This window comes from Liolophura sinensis, chromosome 8 (genome assembly GCF_032854445.1).
Source record: "Liolophura sinensis isolate JHLJ2023 chromosome 8, CUHK_Ljap_v2, whole genome shotgun sequence".
NCBI lineage: Eukaryota > Metazoa > Mollusca > Polyplacophora > Chitonida > Chitonidae > Liolophura > Liolophura sinensis.
The window spans coordinates 7295035-7317948 of record NC_088302.1 but is presented as its reverse complement, the minus strand read 5'-3'; the positions used below and the strand labels follow the sequence as shown (position 1 = coordinate 7317948).

Sequence of the window (22914 nt, the reverse complement as noted above, 5' to 3'; positions counted from 1 at the left end):
CTTGGCACACAGAAGACATCCTGAAGTAAAGCTAAGTAACATGAGCATAACCACATGTCAAAAGGTTCACTTATCAAAATGTAAACATGCATTACTCTGTCATCACTCAATCCTGCTGACTTTCTAATGAGTGGGCTATGAATCTATCATTACATGGACAAATGATTACATATACCTTGACTGTACAGTCTTTGCTTTTTTTCTAACTTGTTCATATAATATGTCAATCAGTAGTGCTATATATACATATCACATGTACATGTATATAGTGTCTGCAAACAAACTCCATGGCTCATATCCTGAAATTCCGTCTACATAAATATCATTTTAGCTCCCCACCAAAAGAAAATAAAAAAAGAAATACAAGAAGCCCAAGATACTACAAAACTTAGGAGGAGCACTGAATACACATAGCAAAGGTAATAGGCAATATTTCAGTAATTCACATTTAGTTCTCTCTCAAGTTTTTAAAAGTTTTCTTTCTGACCTTTCATAAAAACATGCATCAACTACATGTAAACAACAGACATGGTTGAGTTTAGAGTTTTCTCCCATCAAAGAATGCCTGTCTGCTTTTATGACATCAAACCAGCCACCCAGCTGACATTATAAAGCACTTTTAAAAAACTGTTCATGATGCCATTTTTATGTGCATTTACTTAATAGCGAAAAATTTTACTTTTTTCGATGTTTTTTTTTAACAGAATTTTTTGGTTCTCTTGTTTTGTTACGTGAATACATGTGAATCTCTTTTATCAGATGATCTTACAACCTTACTACTGATAGCTTAGCCTTTCCTTGTAGTTTGTTAAAGAGAAAAAAGTAGTTCCAACAGAGGATTATACCCAGCCAGGAATAACATCATGTATATTCTTATTCTTAGTACTAATGTTGCTGTTTGCGGTAAGATGTGAAGGCTAAATATTTACTACAAGCATGTTCATCCTGACCCTGTCATCATTTTAAGTGATATTTTGTCTAAAGATACATTACTGCAAAAAATATGTAAATATTTCACTTGTAGAATTATGTTGCCTGATTGTTTTCTTTTCAAGTTTATTAAAATTCTGTTCAGTTATACTCCATGAATTCCATGGGTGAGACAGAAAGCCAAGGTGACAAACTACACGTACATCATACATTCCTCAAACAAGTTACCAGGACAAAAAAAAAAATACAAAAAAAAAAAATACAAAAAAAAAAATCTGAAGCAATACAATTTAATGTGAGTGGCAAGAAAAAAAAATCATACCGATTTCTGAAGCCCAAAAAAAAAATTAAAAGCACCCTGGCACTGGAATGTTCATAAAATACCATATTTCCAAGTGAATGAGACCCCCACAGTAGGTAGGAGCAGATCTGTATCTATCATTAAGCACAATGCTAATCTTACCCAAGGGCAATGGGAAACAATAGAGCAGCATTTCTGTATATTCTTATAGATTGTTATCGGGTCATGTCAGCTGGTACAGTATGTTAAGGTGAATGATGGAAGTGCTCTCTGGATACACCATAAACACTGCCTTAATGGGCCGAGCTGTATGTGATCTACATGGACAGTGCTACCGTAATTCTTAAAAGTTTTTGCATGTTTGTAAGGTGTTTATTCAACCATATTCTGAAAACATTATTCTTTGTTGACTGATAATATTATATCAATTCTGTGAAGCCCTGAAACTGACCAATCCAACCAATTTAGTTTCGTCTCTAAATCAAAACAAAAATGTTGGTCTTTCACATGCGGAAAGGTTGAGGAACAACAGTATTTCTGGTAATGTTTTGGGTGTTTTGACACTATAGACAACTCACCTGAGATATTTATTAGTGCTCACATATTGCAATGTCTATAGCAGTTCTTTTTTCAACAAGACTACAGCAGTTGTTAAATAATAAATTTGGGTCTTGATTATACTTCACATAAAAGTACACTGGAGAAATATGATGTTGAAAATAATAACTCACCAAACGGATGTACATATAATACATTACCATACTTATACTATCATTGAAAACGTCACATTCTTCACACTGCACATTTTGTCTTCATATCCTTCATCATTCATAAACTTAGAATTCAGAGAACCAAGAAGGCTTGCTGGACTCTTTCCAAATCAAAATGACCTACCACAACTTGTTTTTAACATTCACTTGCCAGAAGGGTTAAGCATCGTGAACATCAGCCACTAACAGAGTTCATGGCATATATTAAACTGATATTAACTTATGGAAATGCCATGTTAGGGTTGGTATATTCATTGCTATTAGTTGATATGAACAACTGAAAAAAAAAAAATTAATATAAAATTCTAATCAGACAGTGGGCCAATATAGTACTAAAAACACCTCTTCCAATACACACACAAAGCTAATACACATCTGGTGCATACATAACAAGGTTGGAATCAATAAGCTTACATGTGTGTCTACATTGTACTCCAGGACAACATGAAACTAATGACGCGTGCTCCTAGGCCTAGTGATTAACTTATGAGCAGGTGAGAGCAACAGTAGTGGGTGGATCAGTATACACACCTGGTTGGCATCTTTAAAACAATTAGGTCTATTGTTATTTTACCACATACTGCCCCCAGCATTATGATTGGGCTTAGTATGCACCTCATCATTATCTATCATGTACACAGATGATCAGCTTAACTTGAGATTCATCTGGTCTGCCTGAAGTATAGATCACACACACACAATAACACAAGTGCCATATAAAGTGCTGCCAATAAAGACGCTGTTATCCCTGTACGTTGAGGGGAATATTAATTACCTTATAAATCAGCATAATCTGAAAATCATTTCTTCTCTAACTGCAAGACAATTATACGCATACACATGGACAATGTATTTATTTTTTCTCAATACAGAAACAGTGCAACTACACATAATTATTACATCATTCTTTATAGCATTCAATCTCCTCGTAGCCAGAAAGGATAATTTGAGTTTCAACTCTTTTATCGCTGTGTGAGCCTGTCAATAATGTTAGGCAACTAAATTTGATCACATTTACTATAACATGGATCTCTGGAAAAAGGTTCACAAGAGTAACTTAGAGAGGATGAATGACTGAGAAAAATGAAGATCGATCTGACCATATGTGAGCTTGAGAAGTTCCACTGGCATTTGTACCTCTGGAACATGACAAGACTGGTGACTGGTAAATTAATGCCAACAAAGGATGCCTAACATTTTTCACAAGTCACATGATACAGACGGACTGTTATTTACCTGCAAACAAAGTCCAATAAGTCTGTCTCACAGGAACCCCTTGGAATCCAATATGCTATTCCAGTCATTTTCTTACAGGCAATAGCGTACACTGACTGTAATAACTTTGTTTTCTGTTAGGTGTGAGGCAGCCAGCATTATGGTGGGAGAAAACCTCGCAGAGATCAGGGGAAACCCACAACCATCCGCAGGTTGCTGGAAGTCCTCCTCGCGTACTGCTGGAGAGGAAGCCAGCATGAGCTGGACTTGAACTCACAGTGACTGCATTGGTGAGAGGCTCCTGGGTCATTGCGTCACGCTGGGATGCTAACCACCTCAGCCAAGGAGGCCGGAGTGGAGTTTTTTAGACCATGCTATCTTAACGTGTTTCACATTATTTTGAATGACTGAAAATCCACTAAACCTAAGGTAGTTCAGTAGCTGATAAAGAATAATCCTAAGGAAATTCTGAGAAGACACACATGAAAATGTGCGCGACACATGTAAGTATGTTCCCTAGACAAAAGAGGTAAGAAAGAGATATATAAAACTCATAAATTTTAATGTCGATTTGTGAATAATTAGAGTTCATGCTATAACCATGTACATATTGTACCCACAGTCCATTAAATAGGATTGCCATGTACCTGCCCATGGCGGGAGCAAGTTTCTTTCCGGTGATCAGCAACTGAACTGTGTCTGTCATCAAACCAAACAAGAACTTTTTAGGAAGAGCTGAACAAAAATAACATCACTTCATATGTTCAAGCCTTCAGTAAAGCCCATACTCTCATACATGTACATGTTGTGTATGTTATTCATGTATATTATACACTTAAATTATTTAACCTCCTTGTCCTGTTCAATACTGTAGAAATATGAAAATTTTATTAAAAAATGACATTCTAACAAATACTACCTAGAAAGATAAAATGCAACAGTCCCTCATAAACAGGATCTTATTCTGACATAATGATGATTATCAGTTCTCATTATCATAGTTCTCTTTCCTTTGACTGATCAGTAGTAGTATTTACATCTACATGTGCGTGTACAGCAACAGTCTTGAAAGTCAATACACCCGAGTGGCAGTGACTACTCCACGTCAATGTGATCAGGTAACTTAAATTGCCTGTGATCTGTGTCTCTCTTCAGCCTCTTCCTATATGTATATAGCCTTAAGGTTGATTTACAGCCACTTTAAGCAAAAAAATAGGCCTTAAACACTTACAGGTAAATCGCAAATTTTCAGACCTTGTTTGCCAAGATATACCATCACACAATTATCCCTAAAAACACTTACCTGTCCCCCAATCATTATCAGCTAGTAAATATCCAGAGGGATAAATGTCCACTCAGCCTGACCCTAAGCTTAGATGCCCATCCACAGCTGCCAGGTACAAAAACCGCAGCCTTGAAAACACAAGGTGCAAAAAAGAAAGAAAATGATCAACATCAAGTGACAAAAAGTGCAGTACATGTTGTATATTAATTTAATGCTACACATTTCTGTATTCTCCCTGAATTATGCATTCATATTCATAGAACCATATCCATGTTAATGTACATGTATGTTTGCAATTTATCCACTTGTTGATAAACAAAACATAAGGTGTACATTAAATTAATCTGAATAAATTTCACACACTTTCAGCCTGCAATTTTCGTCACTTACTGCACATTAGAGAGACAGAGCAATGAACTAATGTTTGGGGAAAAAAGAAAAGAAAATAAAAAACAAGCCAAGTATAGAAACCCATCTTTCTTACAAAGTAGGTCTCTACCTATGAACATGTAAAGTACAGTGAATAGACTGTCAAGAAAATGTGACACAGTAGAGTAATATTAAGGAAGGCTAGTGCAGATGAATGGCAATGTATGGAATATCTGCACATAAAGCATTTTTTTCAATTCATGACTAAAAGTGGGAGGCAATGTTTAGGTAAAAAGATATAGAAATAGAATTCTCCTGAGGATGACTTCATGCCAATCTGTCAAACGCCCAGCAGTAGAAATTTACACCCAATTTTCTTGATGCCAAACTTTCGTTTCCAAGCTCATCTTCATAATGTCACCATGAGGACAGAATTCTGTATCAGTATATAAACTAATACATTGCAACACTGTAGACAATAATCATTTTTTTTTTTGACCTAACAATGACTTGAGGTCATTCTTCAGTATAAGGCCAGCTTACTGAATTAAAAGATATACCGCCTCCCCATTAAAGTTGAAATATTAACATCGTAAAAATGAATTTCTTCAGTTACTTTGCTTATTTATTATGCTAAGCTGTTCACTATCAACTACATGTAGACAAAGACATGGAACTCTAGTAAAAATAGATGGATGGACAGATAAAGATATTTTAGTAAGAGATTAATAGCACTCAAACAGCCTGATTTTTTTTCAGTGTCCCTCTCTCCTATATTTTAGTCCCATAAAACCCAAATTTTAATGTGTCTGTTGTTAAAAGGCATGTTTAGACACTCATGATCAATGGCCGAAAAATACTAACTACTGTCTCCACGTAAAGTTGTTACCTGTTATTCTTCAACCTTTCCACGTGTTTGCAAGGTGTTTACTCAAGTATATTCTGAAGGCATTACTCTGTGCAGACTGATAAAATTATACTTTTTGTGAAACCAAAATTGGCCAATCCAACCATTGTAGGTTTGTCTCCAAAATCTAATTATAAGTATGCATGAATTGCACTGAAAGTTGTTCTTTCATATGCAAAAGGTTGAGGGATTAGGGTAGCTGAATTCTACTGAATATCAGAAACTTTAAACATAGGCTCAAGCACGTGTGATAAACAGCTTTTCTTCTTATCGATTTAAAGAAAAATCAAGAATTTTCAGTATCGGATTATGTTTCCCAGATTCTCTCATGACCTCTCTCTCAACACCTGACCAACAGCAATTCAAAACTACTGTTTTCACTACAGTTCACTATTGCACTACGGTTTAGTGTTTTTCAAGTGGCACATGTTGGTTGAATGTAAATGATTCATACACCTTAATTATTGTACCACTGAAGAGTTTTCAGTGTTTTAACAGTGAAGTTTGATTCATTTCTTATCAGAAAAATTTAAGTGTTGACATCAAGAGCATCATTTTAAGGCCTTCACCAGCTTCAGAAAATGCACTTTTACCTGCCAAATTTCAGGTGAAATAAAGTATAGTGTGTCAATTCATTGAAGGACTGGCTTTTCACAATGAACATCTAAGAAGTACGTCAACTAATGAAGGCATCAATCTTGTCTTTTCAACTGTCTATGATTGGCGCAACAGAAAACCTGGAAATATATTTATTTGTTTATTTGATTGGTGTTTTACGCCGTACTCAAGAATATTTCACTTATACGACGGCGGCCAGCGTTATGGTGGGAGCAAACCAGGCAGAGTCCAGGGGAAATCCACAACCATCCGCAGGTTGCTGCCAGACCTTCTCACTTACGGCCGCAGAGGAAGCCAGAGCCAGACTTGAACTCACAGCGGCCGCATTGGTGAGAGACTCCTGGGTCATCACGCTGTGCTACCACGCTAACCAACTGAGCCATGGAGGCCCCCCTTGGAATATAAAATGCCATACAATCACGAGTTGTCAAACTGGAGTGCATGAATGACTGAATCAGTTGATCAGCACATTGATCGACCATGTTGAAACTTACAAAAAGTTGAAAAAGAAAGGCAGAAAAAGTTGAGAAAACGAAGTGTAGGCTGACCTTGAAAGACTCCAACTCCTTTTCTTATACTGGCTTAACATCGTTGAGGTCTCAACGCTCATAATGTTAATTTTGTACTCAATCCAGACCAATTGTCTTTGTTATCAAACAAGTCTCGTGCAACTAAAAGACCTGCTTTCCACACCGCCACCATATGTCCCTACTCGATTTAGAACAGATTTATTATAGTTGTGAAGGATTCCGCGCTGTACGGTCCTCAGTGACTGCCGCCATGTTGAGCAGCTACATGCATGTCCTGTTTCATAGTGGAGTCGTGAGAAGATGACGACATCTGCACAGGAGCATGTACCGTGTAAACACTTATGGCTATAATAAATCTATTTGAAATCAAGTAGGGACATATGGTGGTGGTGTTTTGGGTGCAGAAAGCAGGTCTTTTATTTGTGCGAGACTCACAGACAATCTGCCTGGACCATCACCAAATACGAAATTAACATTGTAAATGTCTAGACTCCAATGACGCTCGTCCTGTATCGTTCACACGGCCAAAATTTAAACCGGATCAAATCTGAACTGGTTTAAATCGAAGCCAGTTGAAAAAATGCGCGCAATCACATGACCATATGACCGAGACGGTTGTAAGCAAGTTCAGAGATTTGCCCGTTCACATGGTCACACTTAAGCTGGTTTTGTAATTATGAAGTCATCTTCACCTCCACGTACCTGGGGCAATTAATCCAGTTACCATTCACACGGCACAGAGAAACGCTCAAGTCCTGAAACTGGCTTAAAACCAAATCGCAAGCTGGGGCAAATAAATCAGGTTACATGCCCCACTTTGCATTCACATTGCCATTGTGAAACTGGCTCAAAACCATTTTCGCAAGTTAAACCAGCTTAACTTTACAAGTGTGAATGGGGTATACAAAAAGGAGTTGCAGTCTTTCTGGGCTAAGTGTAGGCCTACTCTTTCACAAATTAATACAGAGAATTCAAATATACCTTTCACAAGCATATTGCGTGTCACAATGTTTAGAACACTTCACAAAGAACTGCATACATTTCCAACATTATTAATCCAGATATTCTTCATGCAGATTTATCACTTTCAGTTTCTCATTCAACTTTCACCGCCGAAGTTCTCTTGGACATCGAGTTCGAGGACGACAGTAACTTCCGTTAGGATTGGACCAATCAGAACAACGCTGTTGAAAAGGCAAGTTTTTGTAGCCCAAATGTGGATACATCGCCTGTTTTACTGTATTAATTCTTTAGTTTTGATCTTGAAAGCACCCACAAACTATCTTCCGGGCTATTTCAAACTTAGACAGGTCACAAACGCTGCACTGTTCCAGTGCTCTCGGCATATCGTCCCACGACGGAGTTGCGTTAGTCGCCTAGAAATAAACTTCCGCATACGCACCGTAATTTCAGTACTTGCTCAACGTAGACTTTCAAAGAACTCGTGGTGTTAAAAAGTAGGCCATACTTAATGCATAAATAATTTCATTCTTAACCGAACAGACTTGGGATGAATAAACAGTATTGACCAAGAAAAAGATACCTTGACACATGAAGACAACTTTATTAAAACATAAAAGAGAAATGCGGATTGAAAGTAGTGCGTCACGGGCTGTATTCGTCCATTGGCCGGGAACTTTGTTCTTTCTTTCTGTCAGTATCACCTCGTGCCTGCTCTGAACCGAGACAGCAAACATGTACAAGTGCAAGCATTCGTAGGTTGACAGTTGTCGTGGCAATTTCTGTTGTGTATAAAAGTGATGTTACAATCCACGAACAGTGAATTAAAACGTTGTATTAACTGCATGTGGACCTTACCATAGTTCGTGAACACAGTGTGCCGATAATAGCCAACTACGTGTAGTACCGTAACAGATATGTACATGTGGCATACATTTAAACTTTAAGAACTTTATACCGATGCTCAACTTAATTTTAGAAATGATATAATATCGGTCTTTGCTGTGGTAAGCAGGTTGTCATGCTAATTAAGTCTAAGTTAAAGTGTATATCCTATTAAGCTGAAATTTATAGCTGTCCATTCCATCCGAAAGATCAAATTAAGAGACAAATTAATATTTTACTGAGTGTGCCACTCAGTATTATTGGTATTATTGGTACCGTACTGCATAATTACAGGGCAGTAGGCCCCCTACATACTGTTTAGCTGCTGGGCAGTATCACGCAGTTTATTGCCGTGTGTTTCCATGAGGTGATCTGTCTGTCCATTGCCATACAATAATCACACCATTGTGCCACAGCAGTTAAAGCCTTCTGACTGAAAGCTAAAGCTGGCAGGTTGATTTATCAAAGCGCAACCAAAGCTCAACGGTTTAATCCAGGGAACCATATCTCTGCTGTTAACCAATCAGTATCGATTTAGTACTCCTTTAAAGCCATTTTTACACCCAAGAAGAAAACTGAGAAGCTTGTTTGTATGTTTTAATATTATGCCCCTTTCTACACTCCATATTCAGAAATAAAAACTAAGCGTTTGATGTATCCATTAACTGTTTACCATAAAAGTTTTTACCTTTTTTTCAGCCTGATTGGTGGAGATGGTGGGATTTAATCTCAATGCTACCTTATATGTAACACACACCCATCAGCATACCCCATCCACTTTCATATATGCATATGTACATTCTTACAATATTGATTTTTGTGTCAGTTGTCTTGTTTGCAATATTGATTTTTGTGTCACTTGCCTTGTTTACAAGAGTGATTTTGTGTCAGCTGTCCTCTTTCACAATAGTGATTTTTTTGTCAGTTGTCCTCTCTCGCAATAGTGACTTTTTTGTTCGTTGTCAGCAGTCCTGTTTACAGTATGTGATTTTCATAGTCCTGAGTGTCTCTGTTGTGTTGGGTTATATGGAATTGTATTTGTGGACCCAAAAATTCACCAACCATATCCAAATTAGATTTAAATAGATCTAAATCAGATTTTCTACAACAGTGTTTTGGACTTACATGTACTTTTGAAGTGCAGAAGCCTGTTTGTGATACTCAAGAGCTTTATGCATGCTCGATTGGTGAATAATTCCTTACCCTTAATACAGAGCAAAATGACTTGAAAATATTTTGTATGTGAGGAAAAGTTTTTGCTTCATTTCCTTTACATTTTGTCAAATTTTAGACAACAGTAATATCATAAATAAGGATATAAGGATAACATAGCTTATATACATATAAATATCAGCCTACATGCTTATCATCTTGTTATCAGTACTTCAGTCAGAACATCAAAATATTTGCATATGCAATGGGAAACTTTTTTATACTGTTTGAAATTGTGGAAAACATAGCAGATAAGATCATAGCACAGCATTTCCTATGGCCATTGGTAAGGCAAAAACACTAAGTAATTTGGAATCATTAATTGTGATGGGGTTCAAGACTGTTACGATTTGAAGGATGTTGAAAATAAAGTGAATTAAACCCTTGTATTATTTGAAAAAAAAAATTATATTTATGTGTACATTTTTTTTTTTTTTCATTTAAGGTTTATAGCCAGATGAAAATGGAACAACAGATACTTTGGTTCAGTATTTATGAAAAAGGGTGAATTCCAAAGAGAATATGGAAAATTTAAGCAATGGCCAAGCCCTGCAGCCAGACAACTCCAGGCGTGTCGGCCTTCCAATGTTAGAGAATCCTAATAGTGTGACGCCATTTTCAGGATCTTTGAGTTGCCAGCACTCACAAGCTTCACTCTATCAAGGCTACAACTTAGATCCTTCTCAGTTTGTGCATCCTGAGTATGGGAGTCTTCAAAGGTATCCGCAGTCATCATTGCTTTCCGGCATTCAAGGTTATCCAAATTTACATTTCACGGCTTCAGACAGAACGTCATTGTCCTCATTCAATATTGGTACCCATACTACACAAACAAATCCCTTAATGCTCATAACTACGAATAAAGCAGGGAAAGAATCCAACATGTCTGCCAGACATCAAACCCTTCCTAGCTTCAGCTCTGTATGTGACTTTGCTGTATCCAATACACCCTCTCTCCCCATGACTGGCATCTTTCATGACCCGAGAAGATGTTTTCCCAGCCAGTGTGATTTCATAGGTGGAAATACAACTCCGGTAAATGCATTAACAACCATATTACCAGTGGAAAAATCTGGCTTTCCATCCATCTCAAAACCTACATGTAGCCACAGGTTACCAGATTTGGCCTCACCAGCCATGAACAGCAGAGTCTTTAAGAACTACTCAAACACTGACATGACTGGTGAAAACTGCTGTGGATACCCTTCAGAACACGTCATGGTTTCATGGATTTGTGAAAGTTCAAACATCAGCTCTTCCTCCGCAGCCCAAGCTAATGTAACAATAAGTGAAAACAGTGGCATGAAGAACTCCAAGATTCTACAAAACAAGAACCTGGAGATGTCCACAATTCAATCCTATGATGTGCAGTCTGGTTTGATGCTCAAAACTCTACCATATGACAACCCGCCAGGCCTTTTCCATCATGCCATGACTCACGGTGCAGGTGTCTCTTCAGCACAAGCAAATTCAAATGGACAGGACAACCCCTTGGGGACAATGGGTTCAAGGGCCTGTTCACCTACTTGCAGAGCATCATGCTCTACTTCTGATGATATGCTGCAGGTGCAAGAAACCCTTCAGTCGGTGAAACGTAATCCTAACAACCATCAACATTTCCAATCATTTCCTTCTTTCACAGACTCCGAACCCGATTCAAATAGTATTTCTCCAAGATTACATCAGGGAATGATAAGTCCAGATTTGAATGTAGCTCAAGAAAAACCGTTGAATTTCTTCTTGGGAAGACAAGAAAGTAAAAGTACAGAAGTGAAACAGGATGGTCTAAATCAAGGTGAAATTGGCAGTATAAGGAGGCATTCTCTGTGGCATCAGAACATGACCTCTGGGAAACCAGTTACTGATGCTGATACAAGAAGAGAAAACTGTGTTTATGAATCACCAAATGAAGGTCAAGAATTTGATGAATCTATTGGAGGAAGTTATAATGCAGACACTCCTGTACAGACCAGGACTGCTGAGTGCCCAGGTGATGAATTTTGGAGGGACGCTGGAGATCCTTCAGTCGAATGCTCGTTGGTAGGGGACATGGTGGAACACGTATCCACTGAGGACACCATGGCCTCCACAGACTCCACACTACCTCTGATAACTTCTTCAGACAACGCCAGCATCCCCTCAGTTCCCGAAAGCTCTGGGGGGAAGGCTGAAAATGAAACTGGTACGTTGCTGGAGGAATTGTGTGGCAATGGTGTTGAAAAAAACAGTACATCTGCTGAAAAGTTTATGAATGAGAATATGCAGGTAACCTCAGATGCACGAGTTGTCAATGCAGAAAGCTCTGAACCAATTCCTCAAGAAGCTGAAAGCACCACAAAAGGTCTCGTCAAGAAATCTGTAAACAAAGTTAAACGTGATGTCCAGATTGTGATCGACAATTCTCAATTTGTCATGGAGGGTGACAGTAGGAGGTGGCAGTGCACACTGTGTGAGAAATCTTACACGACCAAAAACAACTTGGTGATTCATATGTTAGATCATCAGGGAGTGAAACCGCACAAGTGCTTGACCTGTGGTCAGTCCTTCAGACAGCTTGGCCATCTGAATACGCACATCCTCACCCATGACAACATTAAACCTCACACCTGTGAGACGTGTGGGAAGAGTTTCACCCAGGCCTCCCACCTTAAGAGACACCAGATCGTTCATGGACGCACATCAAATGTCTGTGACAGATGTCAGCGAACATTCACATACCCCAGTGATCTTCAAGCGCATAAAAAACGATATGGGAAGAAACCATGCCTTCCTCAATGCTCCCATAGGATCTCTGCTGTACAGGCGCCAGCTTTACCTGACCAGCACAGATCAGGGCAAGATGTTAGGCGGGAAGTTCAAAGTTGTAGGCAGTGCGATCAAGTTTTCAAGTCCACGAATGATTTGAGGCGTCATATGTTGTCTCACGGCAGTGAACGGCCATATGAGTGTTCTGATTGCGGATTGAAGTTTTCAAAGGTGCATTTATCTGTTTTTGCCCTTCTTATTGCCCAACACTTGTAATTTGTTCACTGGAGTTCAAATTCAGCAGAATATTCATAATCTGCTTTTATTCAAGTTGAAGTATAGATGTCAATCACATCTGATTCCTGGCTCTGACCATACATGGGAGGGTCTTCCAGCAACCTGTGGATCGTTGTGAGTTTCCATGGGGCTGTGCCCGGTTTCCTGCCACCATAATGCTGGCTGCCGTCGTACAAGTCAAATATAAGTGAAAACTTTTGGAAACAATTTGTTCCTATTTTGGCATTGTAAGCGTATATTCACTTCACCTACATGTATATATGTGTTTCCCACGACCATAATGCTGGCCGCCATCTTATAATTAAATGAAATATTCTTGAGTACAGCGTAAAATACCAATCAAATAAATGAATTAATCATTTGGTAAAATGTTACTATGAATTAGCATGACACACATTAACCATTGAAACTCTCTGCAGGATCGTTACCTGAGAGCCCATCAGCTCACTCACTCTGGAGTCAAACCATTTAAGTGTGATGTTTGTGGGCGGGGATTTCACCAGAAAGCCAACATGGAGAGACATCAACTAATACACAACTCCAGCCGTGCCTTCGAGTGCGAAGTCTGTCGCAAGAGCTTTACACAGCTGCAGATTTTGAAAGCTCACCAGGTCACCCATAGCAACAGGAAACCTTTCCGTTGTCAACTTTGTGGTAGGAAGTCAATCCATTCTACATTTATTTTCTTTATTTAGTCATATTGTAGCTTGAAACAAAAGCTGCTGAATTTGTCTTGGATACCAGTGTATAGGATTACCGGCTCATTCTGTGATCTATCTGGAATTATTTTTTAATTATTTTTTCAAGAAAATTATTACTTTCATTGTTCATTCAAACATATCTATATCTTGATAACTTCGTCTACCATTGCAGTTCTCTATTTCATTTGTCATTGCTGTTCTCAGTTTCATTCCGCTACTGCAACATTCCACTTTTCAGTTTTATCTAGCATTGCAGTTCTCCATTTCATCACTTGGTACAATTCTCTGTTTCATATATCATTGCTGTTCTCAGTGTCATTTCATTCACCACTTTACTACAGTTCTCAGTTTCATTTCACTATCGCATCATTGCACTTCTAAGTTTCATCTATCATTGCAGTTCTTCTTGTCGTCAGTTGTTGCATCCCTAGGTTTCATAGGTCATTGCTGTTCTTAGTTTTTATTTGTCACATTATTACAGTTCTCAGTTTGGTCTGCTACCAATTGTTGCATTTCTTGGTTTCATCTATAGTATCAGTTCTCCCTGCTATTTAGTTTTGCATTTCTCAGTTTTATTCAGCTATTGCATCTTAGCAGTTCTTTGTGTCATATTTTATTACACTTCTCAGTTTCTTCAGGTCATTACATCATAGTAGCATGGTATGCTGAATTTCTTTTGCAGCATGTTTATTTGAGAGTAACTATATTCTTTCATTTATTTTATTTTAGTTTATGTTTTTTGTGCTTTTACTGTTCTAGGGAGGGAATTTTCTCGACTTTACAATCTCCGAGGACACATGCATGTTCATGATAACTCCAAACCTTACTCCTGTTTTTGTGGTAATTCCTTCACTCTGCGAGGTAGGTGTAAAGCTTATTTTTTAGTGACATGGTACACAGTATAGCTAAGATATGATTTTGTGTTTGTGATTAAGGAGTAATGTTGTGTTTAACATTTAATGATCTCAGCTTAAATGCCACACTTTTTATTGGTGGAGGAATCCAAAGTGCCCAGGGTAAAGTTCATCTTTGACATGGAAACAAGTGGCAGATTTGTTGAGATAACTTGAGATATTGTTGAGATAACTTGAGATATTGCGGAGATAACTTGAGATATTGTTGAATTCCTAATGAATAAGGAGCATACAAGAAAAGCGCGTGGAATCATTTGAATAAGAACAGTTTCTTAGAAGCTCTAACCCCATCATATAGTCTGATTTTGCATGCTTTAATTCTCTGAGTACTGCTTATTCACTGACTCTTTAACATGTTTTTTTTTGTTATGTAAAGCGTGCATACTAGTGGACTAAATTAATACCAGAAACTGATTGGCTCTCCATGTGACTTTTAACATTGCAAATATGTGCCTGACAATGGAATAATAAAAGCTGAAATATTGAATGACAAAATGGCTTCAATTCTCAAAGTGTTGCATATTCAAATTCGTCATATGTTGTTTGACCATTTTCAGGAAACTTAACCCGGCATAAAAAGGTGAAACACGGACTGGATGAAACCACTGAAAACATGGAAGAAGAGGCTGTACAGTTGTTGAAGTCTTTCTCAGAAAGAGCCAGAGAGGAGCAGAATCCAATCAGCAACAATTTGAATGATCTGACAAATGTCTCGGAAGACAAGGACAAAAAAGCTGAGGCTTGCTTGAACAACGGTGATTCAAGCAAAATTAGTGTTTCACTTCTAGAAACAGAAAATGGAAGTCAAATTTCAAATGGTAGGTTAAACTCAAGGTGTTTCACTAAAGGTGTTTTAGGGTTGCGAGAAATATCCCCCAGTAACAAAATGGAATGGTCCATGTGTGGTAAAACGGACAGACGACTGAGTAACAACGTAAATGTGATCTTACACATACAAACGGACAGACGGAAGGCAAGATCTGGAGAAAGAAACCGTCTGGAAGGCAACTTTATAAGAACGGAGTCAAATGGCTCGTCAACACTATCTCAGTCCTCACAGCTAGGTTCTGAGAAGAACAAATTAAACGATCAATAATAATTTGTGTTCGTACATGATCGGCTTTGTTTCCCTCTGAAATTTGTTTTGTTTTTTCTAGTATAAATTATCGGAAAATAAGGTTATTTTCATGAGGTGATGCTCACTTTTATTTATTTGTTCATTTATTTCTTTAGGATACATCTGTGATAATTTTTAGTACCACTTCGCAGTGGTATCAGTAAACAATCAACAATCACTGAAAAACACAATGGAATTAAAACTGTGTTTTGAACTTTATTTACCTCTGATAATTGTTTTGTTCTGTTTTTCGTTATGTAACGGGATAAATAAGGCATGAGTTATCCTGAGTTCATATCATACTCACTTTTATTTATATGTTTATTTATGTCTCCATCATGACACATCTATGATAATATTTAATACGTATTGGTATTTATCAGTGGTTTGTTACTAGAGCGTTCATTGTACTGATAATTCAGTTACCTATTTTCTGATGTTGAGATTGATTGGTTTCAGTGCAGTGCAATTATTGCAGACATATGTTTGACTGCTTTGGAGCTAGGCTTCGCTCCTTTCAAATTGCTTACACGTAGGCCCTAATGCATCAGAAAAGTAACTGCCATAAGATCATGTTATTTGTAGGAAAGCAGTATTTTGTGAAAATTTAACTCAAAGGATTTCTATGTCTTCAAGGTACAGCGGCATGCTTATAATGTTCCTAGCATGGTGATGTGAACAAAACCACTGAGCACTATTTAAATCTTCTGATTCGTTTTCCTTTATCTCCTTCCTTAGTACAATTTGCTCCATAAGTTGTATTATATTGTAAGGATTGTTCAATACATATCACTGGTTATCTTCACACCTCTGTTAGTTTACTCTGTTTGTTAGCATTTGGTTAAGGACTCTTGATTCCTTTTATCATCCTTTTTAACTATTTCTTGGAAAATTGATGAAGGCAGCAGAACAAATTTTCATTTTCCATTATCAGAATTTTATGACAAAAAAATTTACAACGGTATTGAATTCTGATGTGGGGGGCAAAAGGACTTTAGTGGAGAGAGACAGGAAACAGGGATGGAATCGAGTGTGAATGGCCTTATAGGCTACATGTAGACTATGCGTACCTTGAAAAGTTTCCATGAAACTTTGTGAAAACAGATCATGAGTAAAGGAAAATGATATCAGGCTTTAATACACATAAACAGATGCTCAATTGGTTAGTGCACTAGTGAAGCGTAATGATCCAGAAGCCTCTCACCAATGCGGTTGCTGTGAGTTCAAATCTAGCTCATACTGGCTTCCCCTCCAGCCATACGTTGGAAAGTCTGGTAGCAACTTGCAGATGGTTGTGGGCTTTCCCTGCGCTCTGCTCGGTTTCCTCCCACCATTATGCTGGCTGCCATTGTATAAGTGAAAATATTCTTGAGTACTGCATAAAACACCGATAAAATAAATAAACAGAAACACTGGCATATGTGAATGTATGAATGCCTTGACATGAAGCCATACAAAGGGAGGTAATTTGTGTAAGGATTGTGCAAAGCTATATTTTATCTTTGTAAATGCTCTTGCTTGAACTACCCTATTGATGTGGCTAGTTGCATTTCACATTGTGTGACGCGATATTTTGTGGATTCTACGTCTGTACAAGAACGTGCATCTGTGGTCAGTTCTATTTGTCAAGGAAATGAGCAGAGTTAGGCTGCATAACAATTTCACTGGCATGTCAAGAAAGAGTCCTTAGTGTGGTTAAAATGCATTTTAGTGTATTTCACCTCAGGCAGGCCTCTGTAGGCATAGAGAGGGATAGAGTATTTTCTTCTCCAGTGAAAGTAGACTCGTGCATACGTGCAAGGTTTCAAACAGGGGAGGTAACCGACAATTTTATTCTCCGCGAAAATGTGGTTGAGAGTTACCGCCCGTAGACGGAGGCGCCACCATCTCACACTCAACTTGAAAATGGCGGATGTTCTTGATGTCGAAGAAGGAGCTGAAGAGTTTGAAGTAGACGATGAAGGCGACCGTAAGACCTTTTTTTCTGTTTAGACTGCAATAAAACATTGGCTATAGTTCGTAATTTTGCCTTCTTGGTCCTCTGTACATCTAGTGAAAGGAAATTCCCAAGCTGTGCTCAGCATGTGCGTGTCGAAAACTGGATACCCAATGACCCCTACGTGTATTCGTTGTGTATACTTGTACGGAAATTTGGAGACGGTATCAATCTAAGATCTACTATCCGGCAGTTGTTCGATATTTACAGACTTACCGATCTTCATAGCATCTGTCATTATTCCGGTGCTCTTCCTTATCTTGCCCTATTTTGGCCATCTTCATTTCTTGTGCATGTTCTCTTGTTTAAATTGCTTATCTAACCTATCTGGTCTAGCCCCACCAGCATCTGAGGTCAGTATAGCGAAACGCTATACATCTACCCGACCACGTTATCTTTTTCTTTGTTGTCTCTGGTTATGTAATACCTTTCAACCAGGTAAACACTCTCAAACCCATTACAAATTATTGTTTATTTCTCTACAAAAATATCGCTAGTATCATTCAGAATAGAATTATCTTGTGTAATGTGCATGAACATCAATCTGATCTGATTTTTTTTTTAGTCTGAAACCACTCCTAGGTTATAACATAGAGGTCCCATCACCTGAAGAAAAACAATTTTCTATACCCCTTAGCCACTTTCTCAGAAAGTTACTTACTTCAAAAAAGGCTGTTTTTTGTAGTTAGATCTGACATAGACGTACTCGCATTCTGTGAGAAACAAAACATTTGTATTTTCAATGGGGCCATATATGGCGGCATGTTTCCACGAGGCTAGATACGAGAGTCTGGCTTTCATATCACTGACTTCCCAACTATGAAAGGAGGTCAGTGCACTGAAAAAGAGGAGATTTGACAAAGTTTAACCCAAGTTTAAGGTTACATAATATGAATCATAATTGAAATGAACTGTTTGCTCCTAGCTTAACGAAAGAATCGTAGATTTCCCATACTGATACAGCAACTTTGAAAGTAATGTTAGGAAGACCACTTTACAAAACAGTGCACTGAAGTCGGCAGAAAATACGAGGAAAGACTTCATAATCAGACTGTGCAGCATTAAAGGACACGCAGGATCCCATTTAACTCCACAAGAAAAATTTCACTGATCCTTGCACCTTGAACTCGTCCGAATATATTTGGTATATATTGATGCCCTATATCGTCAAATGTGTAGACATGTCAAATCCTGCATTGGTAAACCATCTTTAAAGGGTAATCAAGGGGTGACAGCTAGTCTGAGTACACAGACAAATAAGATGACTAGTAAACATGGCTGATCATCTATGCCATTCTTTGTCATACCAAAGGCTTCAAAAATGGTACTTGTAGCTGCCACCCGACACTTAACACTGAGAGGTTAAAGCTGGGTGTTGTGTCATGTCTGGTTTCTTCGGCATAACACTTCAGTGGCGGCAGCACTTTGGCAGTGTGGACTCGCCCAGCCACAAGAAGAAACAGTGTGTTTACACACACCTAATGACTCATCATCATCATTGGACTGAAAAATTACGAAGTAAAACCCCAAGCATACATACATTTTTCTCCACAGCAAGTAATATTTGTTAGTGTTACAATGAAAATTGACTACAATCGAAAAAAAGTTTTGCTGAGCAATATGGCTCCCGGCCCACAGAAATCTCCACCCCTGGTGTTATTTATTACTAGTGTGCTTGGGCTTTTAAACATGTCTACTACAGTTTCAAGCCCCTGTGTCCCAACACAGACAATCTGTTTTAAAGTACAATTGTGCAAATGATAGATGTTTTATTTGTGTTACAGAGGGTCTCCTCCGTCTCAAAGAAAAGGCCAAGAAGAGGAAGGGTCGTGGTTTTGGAGCAGGTGGTAAGTATGAATATGTAGATTGTATCTTTATCCAAGTCTCCACAGGGCCATGCCTTCAACAAACCTGCCCCCATTTGTAGTTCATCAGCGAATCACTGATCAGATCCATCCAACGTAAACATTGGGATGAAACTGTATGTAACCCACAGCCATGTACAAAATCTGCTTGATGCCCCCTTCCCCTCACAAGAAAACAAAACAAAAATTCTTGCAGTTCTTGACGAGTGTTGAAGTGTGTGGTGCAGACCAAGTGTATTACCTAATATTGGTATGTATTTTATATTTAAATTTTTAACCAAACTCAGCAGCCAATGTAATGTCAAAGTATAACAGCAGCAGTTTTAGATCATATTAGATTACACAATCTTTTTCAAGCTAAAAATAAAATTGAAGACTTCACTTAAAGGATAAAAGTTGAATCTGGTATCCAGTACATCACTTCCATATCACCTGTTTGTCATATTAATGGTCTTCTCTCAGCTTCAGGCTTTTCTGCTAAGCATCCCATGACTTCTGGATTAAATTGAAGACTCCAGGTTTCTAAATTTTTAGATTTATACTGAAGTGGATAATGTGTTGAAATGAGTGTTGAAGGATGTTGCGTTTAAATTATTTGTTTTAAAGGAAACAAAATGCTAAATTATTTCCAGCCTGTAGACTTGGGGTTTTCTTTATCTACCACTTGGACGTGTGAATTTTTACCTGAATTAGGAGTTAAGATTTTGTCTAACCTGTACCTTTTTGATGTAGCTGATGTGTGTATTGTGTGTTTCAGAGGGTCCCACAAAGAGTGGTGTGGAGGATTATGAAGCCATGGAGATTGAGCAGGAGGATGTGGGCCCTGGACCCCAGAGATGTAAGACTCAACGTGATCAAACCTGTTAATGAACGATGAATCTACGGAGATATGTAAATTTCACAGACAATTCTGTACCACTTTGTCTTCCTTAAATGAAAGGTTTTCATAGGTTAATTTTTGTTATGAATTAAGTGCCTCAGAGTGTACACTATAATTTTGTTAGGCTGATTCTTGCAGTATATGGTGTTGGTTTAAAGTAGGTTTTGTACAGGTAATCGGTTCACTACCTTGTATGTATGATACTGATAAAAGGTCAGTTAAAACGAAAATACCTTGACCTGTGTGATGGTGTATTTCAGCGGTAGAGGGCTGGATCCTGTTTATCACAGGGGTACATGAAGAAGCTCAGGAAAACGACATCTATGATCAGTTTGCTGAGTACGGAGAAATCAAGAACATTCATCTAAACCTGGATCGACGCACTGGATTTTTAAAGGTATAATTGCCCTTATGGGGCAGGAAGAAATGAATTTTACTCCTAGCCTCCTCTGCAATACATCTTAGCCACGCTGTATGATGTACAAAGGGTTAAAGCACTGGCATGCTGCAACATGCCATACAAAGATTGGAGCCAGCTTTTGCTGTTTCGACTGCAGCACCAAGTCAAGAAGTTGGTTAGGCATCTGGCGAATGTTGGTGGTTTACTCCGAAGGCTCTAGTTTTCTCCGCCCATAATCCCGAATGCTGTGATATAACTGAAAAATTCTGGAGCATGGCATTAACACCAATACTTCCATCTATCAATCAATCAAGCAATCAGTAAACCATGATTTGAATGTGAAGCTTTGTCTAGATAACCATATTGTCATATAGCTGAATGGTTAAACCTTCTATTTTTAAGTGAAACATTTCTTGTTTACAGGGATATGCATTGGTGGAATATGAGACGTTCAAAGAAGCTCAGAACGCCATGGAGAATCTCAATGGCGCGGACATATTGGGACAGAAGATCAATGTGGATTGGGCGTTCGTGAGAGGAGCTCGTAAGAGCAGGTAAGCTGTTGCATGATGTAGGTATTCAAAGTGTGTATGTGAAAAGAAACACTTATAATGAATTGCTGTGATGCACCAAACTACATGTACATGTATTTTGAGAAATATTTTTTGTTTCGTTTACTCAACGGTGAACCAGTTTTTTTCAGGTACATCTCTGTGCATAACATGTATAATCAGATTACAGAATAACATTCATGCACACCATCCACTTTATAGCGATGATAAAATGGTATCAAAAGTACTGTTTTGGTTTGCTTAAAAACTCCTATGTTATTGTTTGATCATTTGTGGACATTTTAATTTTTTTTAATTCTGTGGATAATATTACCTTGCTTTTACGAGGGATAATGCTTTTCTGCATATATAATCCTCATTAGCGCTACATGCTTATACGTGAAATGTTTCTTAAACATTTATCCTATTGTCTTTTCAGTCGTGGGCGTAGAGACCGGGGTGATGACAGAGGGTCAAGACGACGTTAAGACAGACTCCAAGCTTAATCGAACCATCGCATAGCTGGGTTAGTCCAGTTTTTATTCTGTCACATTATATCACCTCGGTGTATCCATCATGTCATTGTTTGTTGTCAACAAATCTGTCCTTTGTTTGTCATGTCGTGTACAATTTTTATGTTAATAAATCATGATATTTTAATAACCCTATGCAAATGGCTTGACTTTGTATATTATATGGATATTTGTGGAACTCCAAAATCAGATTCAGTATGCACAGACTCGGAATGAGGCTGGTCTAGATCAGTCCCAGACAAAGTAATTGTATCATACATGTATTATGGTATTGTTCAATTTGCATGTAGTACCCGATTTAACATGAGCAATAACTGATTTGAAAAACTGTCCTGAACAGGGCCACTGATCAGATAGTAATGCTCTGATTTGGTTCAGTCAGTAAACTGCCCTACCTGACGGAATTGGTCCAATCAAGCATGAGCCAGTCAGCTTAGTTTTGTGTACAGTGATGGTGCACATCCAGACTTCAAACAAACTCTAGCTTGTACCAGAGCATATATCTGATTAATTCTCTATGGTCTGGCCTCCGTGGCCGAGAGGGTTTTCATGTCAGCACAGCACAATGACACAGGTGCCACTACCACTGTGGTCGCTGTGAGTTCAAATCCAGCTCATGCTGCCTTCCTCTCCGACCGTATGTGGGAAGGTCTTCCAGCAACATTCGAATGGTCATGGCTGCCTGGTTTCCTCCCACCATAATGCTGGCCACTGTCGTATAAGTGAAATATTCTGGAGTTCTGCGTAAACACCAATCAAATATGTCAAATGGTCTTCAACTCCAACTAGTTTGCAAGAACTGCCACATAAGCTTCGTCGTTGGCCTACTGTTAGGCAGGCCCCACATAGCGAGACCTAGCGACTGAAATACAACTTTTCTTGGGCATGAGAAAAGTATGAAAGGCCCAGCAAGATTTAACTTCTAAGCATGAT

General features: G+C 38.3%; 2 protein-coding genes and 1 long non-coding RNA gene across 3 annotated transcripts in view; 2 read left to right on the top strand and 1 right to left on the bottom strand.

The window, feature by feature from the left end:
- Positions 1 to 8038, bottom strand: part of LOC135472258 (uncharacterized) — a 41439-nt gene extending 33401 nt beyond the window's left edge. The window contains exons 1-2 of the long non-coding RNA XR_010444514.1: positions 7907 to 8038; positions 4520 to 4629 (exon numbers count right to left, since the gene is read on the bottom strand). This is a non-coding gene — a long non-coding RNA (uncharacterized LOC135472258). The remainder of the gene's footprint in view (positions 1 to 4519; positions 4630 to 7906) is intronic.
- Positions 8039 to 10504: 2466 nt separating this feature from the next.
- On the top strand, positions 10505 to 15735 carry LOC135472497 (uncharacterized). The gene is made up of 4 exons (XM_064752022.1): positions 10505 to 12958; positions 13444 to 13678; positions 14485 to 14586; positions 15197 to 15735. The coding sequence occupies exons 1-4, from the start codon at positions 10505 to 10507 to the stop codon at positions 15733 to 15735; spliced, it is 3330 nt and encodes a 1109-aa protein (XP_064608092.1).
- A 1908-nt stretch (positions 15736 to 17643) lies between these two features.
- On the top strand, positions 17644 to 22116 carry LOC135473960 (RNA-binding protein 8A-like). Its single transcript, XM_064753932.1, has 6 exons — positions 17644 to 17725; positions 19537 to 19599; positions 20375 to 20455; positions 20758 to 20894; positions 21321 to 21451; positions 21888 to 22116. The coding sequence occupies exons 1-6, from the start codon at positions 17662 to 17664 to the stop codon at positions 21934 to 21936; spliced, it is 525 nt and encodes a 174-aa protein (XP_064610002.1). The 5' UTR covers positions 17644 to 17661; the 3' UTR covers positions 21937 to 22116.
- Positions 22117 to 22914: the final 798 nt, after the last annotated feature.

Excerpts from the sequence above, each read along its gene's own strand:
- LOC135472497 (XM_064752022.1), top strand. The coding sequence starts at position 10,505 with ATGGAAAATTTAAGCAATGGCCAAGCCCTGCAGCCAGACAACTCCAGG. Across the intron at positions 12,959-13,443 it reads GCGGATTGAAGTTTTCAAAG|GATCGTTACCTGAGAGCCCA; the intron begins GTGCATTTATCT and ends AACTCTCTGCAG. Across the intron at positions 13,679-14,484 it reads TTTCCGTTGTCAACTTTGTG|GGAGGGAATTTTCTCGACTT; the intron begins GTAGGAAGTCAA and ends TTACTGTTCTAG.
- LOC135473960 (XM_064753932.1), top strand. The coding sequence starts at position 17,662 with ATGGCGGATGTTCTTGATGTCGAAGAAGGAGCTGAAGAGTTTGAAGTA. Across the intron at positions 19,600-20,374 it reads TCGTGGTTTTGGAGCAGGTG|AGGGTCCCACAAAGAGTGGT; the intron begins GTAAGTATGAAT and ends TGTGTGTTTCAG. Across the intron at positions 20,895-21,320 it reads GACGCACTGGATTTTTAAAG|GGATATGCATTGGTGGAATA; the intron begins GTATAATTGCCC and ends TCTTGTTTACAG.